At 58.7% G+C, this 7028-nt stretch overlaps 1 protein-coding gene across 1 annotated transcript in view; it reads left to right on the plus strand.

Moving 5' to 3' along the window:
• Nucleotides 1-3668: 3668 nt before the first annotated feature.
• The window catches only part of DUOX1 (dual oxidase 1), a 28609-nt gene continuing 25249 nt past the window's right edge, over nucleotides 3669-7028 (plus strand). The window contains exons 1-5 of the mRNA XM_030884532.2: nucleotides 3669-3726; nucleotides 5443-5526; nucleotides 5711-5875; nucleotides 6682-6869; nucleotides 6959-7028. The exon at nucleotides 6959-7028 is cut by the window's right edge and continues 9 nt beyond it. Coding sequence (XP_030740392.1) covers nucleotides 3669-3726; nucleotides 5443-5526; nucleotides 5711-5875; nucleotides 6682-6869; nucleotides 6959-7028 — 565 coding nt within the window. The remainder of the gene's footprint in view (nucleotides 3727-5442; nucleotides 5527-5710; nucleotides 5876-6681; nucleotides 6870-6958) is intronic.

Consider the following 7028-nt stretch of genomic DNA (forward strand, 5'->3'; position numbering starts at 1 on the left):
TTTGCAGGATTTCCCAGTAAGAGCTGAAGTGGGTCAGGAGCTCAGGGGCGCTGAATCCAGTAAGCCAAACTATCAAGGATCTAGTTAAGCCGAGACACGCTTCTGTGTCTGCAGACCCTGTGACATTGTACAGCCTCGTGAGTTTCTCTTGCTCGCTCTTAGTGTCTCACCGACTCTCTCTTTGGAGAATTACCACCTTATCTGAGCTCGGTGGACTCAGGAGGGTGCCCCTAGGGGCCGAGGCGGGAAGTGCATTTCAAGGCTGCCCCAGATCGGCTTCTACAGCTCGGTCCCCGCAAGCACTTCCCCGGCCACCCACGTCGGGATCCCGCTCCTTACCTTCGCCCCGCTCCTTCTGGTCCAACCTCACCCGCAGCGCTCCCGGAGATTGGGAGCGGGAAGGGAACCAGGTCGGGACGTTGGGCCACAAAAGCGGGCGCCCACGGGACCCTTCCCAACCCCCCCCCACTTCTCGCTTAACTTACTCACGAACCAAGTTGCGACCCGACAAACTAGGCTGTGGGGGAGGGGGGAGCATCCCATCCCGCCCCCTAAGTTGTGCTCAACCCTCTCGGTGGCACCTGAGGCTCCGCGGGGCCGCCCCATCTCCCTCCACCCGCGGCCTCCGACAGGGGAGCATCTGCATCGCATCGCACTGTCCCCAGACTGGCCCCTCTGCCACCGTCGCTCCGGCCCCTGCATCTCCACCCTGGGGCCCCGGACCCCCACGGGGGACCCCACAGCAAACCTGACGCGGCAGAGCGGGCTCCAGCCGGGCGCGGCAACGGCTAGTGAGGCGGTGACCCTGGGATCGCACGGGGAGCCCCGGAAGAGCCTTGATCCGGACCCTGGGAAGGTCTCTGGGACACTCGCTTCGCCTTCACGCCGGGCCCGGCCGGTCTGCAGCCCTCTCGGACCTAGAGCGGGACACCCGACGGTGTGGGAGAGTTGGGGACACTCCCCACGCACCCTCTCCCGCCACCCCCCGCCCCCATCTCCCACCCCACGCAAGTAGAGGCAACTGGTCCTTTCCGCCACCCACGTGGTTGCATTCGGCCGGTGGCACCCCCCTCCCCACCCACCCGAGCCCGGGAACCCGCGCCGTCTCACCTGGCCCGCCCGGGCTCCTCGGAAGTCGGCGACTGGTCGGGTGCGCGCCTGCCCTCGGGTGCCCCACCCCAGTCGGCCCCGCCTCCCAGCGGCCCACCGCCCGCCCTCACCCCCGCCCGCCCAGAGCGCGCCCGGAGCGGGCGCAGAGTGGGCGAGGGAGCCGCACGGCAGCGGGGCGGAGAGCTCGGCGCGGAGCCGGCACGAGCCCAGAGGCCATCCGCCGCCCGAGCCCGGAGCGCCTCGGCCGCAGGTCAGACTCCGGAGGGCTTCTGTGCCGGGTGGGTCCTCGGGGAGGGCTCTCTGAGCGCAGGGCTGTGGCGGAGCGAGCCCCAGCTCCGCCACGTTTACAGGGAGGGGGGATACTGGTTCCGGGGCGCCTCCGGTCTCCGCAGAAAGCCCAAATGGGTGGGCTCTTTTGGGAAGACTGGACTCTTCGGGTAACACTGGGGTTACCGGGTGGCCTACCTTGCCTGGGTTTAGGGAATCTTTAGGGGTCTCCTCCTGAAAACAGCATATCATGCCAGGAAGGCAACCTTAGGCCTTTAGGGTTCGGTTCCACGGGGCCGCCGTGGGAATCTGTAAGTCCTGGACTCACCACCCCACCGTCCCCGCGCTCGGACTTGGGGCTGGGAAAGCGGCCAGGTGAGGCAAGAACAGGCCAGCCTGGGATCTCTCCCTGGTGCTGCCTGTGCCTGGGGCCTCACTCCTGGCCCTGGGTTGTGCCTGGATTCAAAGCTGTTGGGAAGCTCCTACACCCCTGCTGCTGTGTAAATCGTCTAGGACCACCCACTCACAAGGAGAGATTCTAAACACACCCACCTTCCTCCTTTGGTTGTCCCACAACCTAGTGAAAGGGTCCCACAACCTGCGTGCCTTTAAGGGGTGACGGATACACGGGTGTTTGGGACCCAGGATCCTGAAGATGGCAATGGATCAAGCAAGGAAGGACCCCTGTGGCCACATGGGCATCTCCAGCCTGGCAGCTCCAGTGCTCCAAGGCCTAGCTCTTCAAAGTTCCCCTCACAGGCAGACACACACACACACACTCACACACTCACACCACCACCACCACCTCGCCAGGCTCTTTGGAGTGGAGTAGAATACTGAGCTCTCTGAGTGGTGACAGGGCTGAGGTGTCTCCATTTGTTTGATGGGAGCTGGGGAGAGGGGTTGCAGTCACCCCTGGGGTTCCCTCCTCTTTGATGGAGAACTCACCCAGGACTCCTGTGGTTTCGCTGGAGTTGTGGCTGTCCCTGAGCCCCCCATCCTCCTCCCCGAACTCCAGTTTGCTTTCAGGAGGTCTTCCCTAACCCCAGCTCAGCCACACCCTGTGTTGCTCAGGAGTCCGGCCTGAGCACCCTGGTACTCTTGATGGATTGCTGGCCTGAGGGGAGAGCAGGAGATGACACCAAACACGTAAACCCCTGGTACTACTTCCATTCTGAGTCCACCCAGAGGGGCCAGGGGCCAGCTCACCCACTCTACATCACATTGGTCTAACACCTGTCACCTTTCTTGCTTTGAATTCCAATTCATTCTCAGGCTGATTGCAGCCCTTGAGCTAGGAAGTAGACAGCACAGGCAGGCACCTTCGCTCATGTTGCCAGAAGAGGAAGCGGAGATCCAGACACAGTGCTGGGTCCCAGCCCAGTCTTCCGGCTCCAGGAAGCTCACTCTAGGAAGCTCAGTCAAAGCGAGGTTTTCCAATGACTCTTAGGAGGCATATCTACCATGGGGGAGACTTCTGTCCTTTTGCTCATTGCTTAATCACCGATGCGGTGCCTGGATCAGTGCCTGCTCCATCATATATAGGCACACATTAAGGATTTGGTAAATGAATGAAATAATCTTGAAAGAGAGTAGGCTAGGCATCTGAGTTGGTTAGTTTATTGTGCCAACCTGGCCAATAAGCACATGTGGGGTTAACTGAAGGGAGGAGGGATAAATGGCTCAGTGAACCTCGCCTTTCTAGTTCTCAGGTCTCTTGCTTTGTGGTGGTCGCACCAGGGTGTAGCTGCCTTAGCAGCTCCCTGCTTCAGCTAGCAAGGCTGACTTCCTGCAAGATATCCCCAAGGAGAAGCCACATGAACCTACCCCGATGCAGCCCTGGGTGCTGGAGCAGCAGTGTGGAGACCCCTGTCAGAGCTGAGATGCTTACACATTCACTGACTCGGCTTTCCTCCTGCAGTCAGCATCATGGCCTCTGTTTTATGAGATGGAGGAGGACTTTGTGGATTGGTGTTGGACATATGGGTTAATGTTGGACTTGTGGGCTTGGGCAGCACTGGGTTGGGATATTTTCTTGATGCACACTTAACCTTTATATAAAAAACTCTCTTATATATGAGTTTCTGTGGATTTGTTTCTCTGAAGTAGCCAGACTTACACAGCATCCTACTCGTTGCTCCCTGCTGTGGCCTGGGCCCAGTCTCCACAGGGACATACAGAGCTCTTGTCCTGATTTCTCCTGAACAACAGGGGCTTATTTTCTCTATCTTCTGTCTTTTTCTAGGGTCTCAGTTTTGCGGTGTTTCAATACTTGGGTCCTCCCTTTCGTCATGACTGGCTGGCTGGCTCTGGCGTGGGTGCTCCTCGTTGGGCCGTGGACTCCAGCAGGTGAGTACAGACTGACGAGGAGGATGTGTGGCTGAAACAGGAGCCCGGTGTCCTGAACTCCCCTAAAGTCAGGGGCTGTACCTAATCCTTAACCATATAGTATCAGCACAGGTAGGTGTTGATTTCCAGCTTGGATGGATGGATAATGGAAGAAAGACTTCCCCCAAATCCCAAGAAAAGGAGTGCTGTCTGATTCCATTCCATGTGGTTTGGAGACTTTTTTCCTCACCTCTACCTCCTCGATTTACCCTCTCCCCCAAGAAATTAAGGGTCCCTGACCCCAAATAAGAAAAGATTGAATAGACACACAAGACAATACAGACTCCTGGAGTCAGATTGGGCCCAAAACTCATGGGAAGTCACTGATTATCTAAAACAGCATCTCCCATAAGAGTGACATCTTGCTTATTTAGCCCTGGATGGTGTCTCATTAGAATCCGGGGTCTCTCTACCTGTTCTGGATCTCTGAGGAGAGAAGTGGCCTATAGGTGTCTTGAGGTTACAAAGAGCAAGTCCCTGCTCATCTGTGGTAGGAGATGTCTGAACAGGAAGCGGAGGAAACTGTGGACCCCTCAGTCTGGACCAAAGACAGCAGGGTGATGAGATGACCCCCTAAAGCTTTTCACTTCCCAGCTCTTCACAGTAGTCTTGAGTTTTCATTCTCTCCCCAGATCTTGCTCCTCTTATCCCCAACAGGCACTCAGTCTCCCTGAGATTCTCTCCCTTCGTTTTATTACTGGCTCATCTTTCTTTCGCCACATGGCTGCCTAGCCCCAGCTCCAGTCTTACATCCTTAGCTGAGTCTTTGTTCAAACATCAGAGCCCGAATCCTTTTCCCTCCCTGGCCTTCAGGTGAGTGTGTGTGTGTGTGTGTGTGTGTGTGTGTGTGTGTGTGTGTTAGCGCTAAGTCTCATCTTTGGCTAGACATTGGAGAAACAATGAGACGGATGATGCTCTGCCTCAGGCCTGTAGAAAAGGAGCTACGGACCAGAAACACCCATCCGCTCACTCCTGATCTAAACCCATCCTTCTGCCTCACTTACCTGAGTGCCTCAACTAACAACACAGCTGACCTGTAGAGTCAAGAGGAGGATTTTTTTTATGAGGTTATGATGTCCCAAAAAGAGAAGGTGTGACATCACCCGCATGGCCAGCTCAGTCCCTGACCCCACCCAGGAAACTGGGAAAAAGACCAGTGTAACAACAGGCCCCAAAACTTCAGTGCTGTGAACCCACACCCTTGCCCTGGGCTCTGCTTGGGCAGAGAGGGCCAGGCCCCTCCCCATGCTGCCCCTGCCCAGGGATGGATCACAGAGTAACATGTCCCTCTCAGCTCTAGGGCATGGCCAGCTCTGCCTCCCATGATGCCTTATGCTGGGAATCGCTTCTGTGCTGCAGCGTCCCCTGGGAGCTAAGGTGTGAGGGGAGTAGGGAGCTCCAGCATCCTCTCCATCGCCTCTGTCCTCCAGTCCACTGCCCCTCCTTTTCATAGGCTGTTTGCACACAGCACCTGACTCCTTTGGGGTATCCAGCCACATCTCCCTGAGCAGCTCAAAGACTGGCCTTCACTTTGACCTGGCTCTCTCCCTCTACACCCTCCCCGCCCATCTCATCCCATCTGTGCTAGGTGCCCACTCCCCCACTCCTAATGTCCAGCTCACCTTCCCTTCCACACCCTGATGGCCCAGCTGTCTCCACACCTCCCTTCTCACACAGGGTCTCAGAATTCCATTTCATGGGAGGTGCAGCGATTTGATGGCTGGTACAACAACCTAATGGAGCACAGGTGGGGCAGCAAAGGTGAGAGCTACATGCCTAGAGACAGAGCCCCAAGGCTGGGTGGCTACTCACTGCTGAGGGGCAAGGACTGGCAGAGGTCCATCCATTTCCCATGCTCTGGGATCTATGGTGTGGAGAGAAGCCTGGGGGAGAGGAGGTCAGGGAAGGCCCCTGAAATTCACCCTAGTACTGTCCTTCCCACCAGACTCTAGGCTGCAGCGCCTGGTTCCAGCCAGCTACGCAGATGGCGTCTACCAGCCCTTGGGAGAACCCCACCTTCCCAACCCCCGGGACATCAGCAACACTGTCATGAGGGGCCCTGCCGGGCAGGCCTCACTGCAGAACCGAACTGTGCTAGGGGTCTTTTTTGGTGAGGGCCTCAACCACCAGGGGAGAGAAGCCAGGGGGTTAGACTGGATAGCTCTTTGTCTGAGGAAGAGGGTCGGTTGTGAGAAAGAGGATGGACGGAGGGCCTGAGAAACAGGAGGGTGGGGGTTCAGGTGGAAGCGAGGTCTAGTTGGGAGCCATAAATCTGCCCCACAGGACAGAAGATGAGGGGTGAGGGGAGGCAGTGGAGCTGTCACTGCATGCTGGGTGAGTTGGCCTAGCAGGGCAGGGCAGGGCAGGGCAGGGCAGGGCAGGGGAGGGCAGGGTGAGTTGGACAGCAGAGCAGGGCAGGGGCATGGACATAATCTGGCAGGGACTTACACTGAGGCCCTGTTCTCCTTTGCCCTGTGACTCCCAGGACCTGCTCAAGGCAGGGGTCTGAAGTTAAGGGGAGACCAACTGGGGTGCCCGGAGAGTAGCCCAGTGGCTGAGGCCCAATGGCTAGCCCAACAGCAGTGTCCAGCTCCTGCTGGAGACCAGAGTGACTTCCCAATGGCCAACATCCCAGTAGGGCTGCCAGGCCTCTGGGCATGCTGGAGCGGGTGCCGGTGCTGCCCACCTGCTTACCTAGGCACACTCCTTGGGCACCTCCCAGTTGCCCAGGAGAAGGCCAGTCTGACATGACAAGGGCTTGGACCAAGGGCATACAGACCAGCCAGGCCAGAGACAGAGGACTGGGAAGGGTAGGGGCTGGACGCCAAGGCTGGGGCTTGCCCCGAATAGCTGTTGACACTTCAGAGGGAGTGACCCATAGTTGGTCCTAGCACATTCCCTTCCCTCTGTGCGTAGGCTACCACTTGCTCTCCGACGTGGTGAGCACCGACCGGCCTGGCTGCCCCGCCGAGTTCCTCAACATCCGCATCCCGCCCGGAGACCCAGTGTTCGACCCCGACCGCCGCGGGGACGTGGTGCTGCCCTTCCAGAGGAGCCGCTGGGACCCCGAGACCGGACAGAGCCCCAGCAACCCCCGGGACCTGGTGAGGCCAGGCGGGCCGCGGGCCGGGATTGGGGGGTGCAGGGTCCGGGGCAGGTGGGCACCAACCCGCGCCCCTCCCCCGCCCCGCAGACCAACGAGGTGACCGGCTGGCTGGACGGCAGCGCCATCTATGGCTCCTCGCACTCCCGGAGCGACGCGC

Source organism: Echinops telfairi, unplaced genomic scaffold, assembly GCF_000313985.2.
Source record: "Echinops telfairi isolate 266 unplaced genomic scaffold, ASM31398v2 ScPeMD7_8;HRSCAF=38, whole genome shotgun sequence".
Lineage (NCBI taxonomy): Eukaryota > Metazoa > Chordata > Mammalia > Afrosoricida > Tenrecidae > Echinops > Echinops telfairi.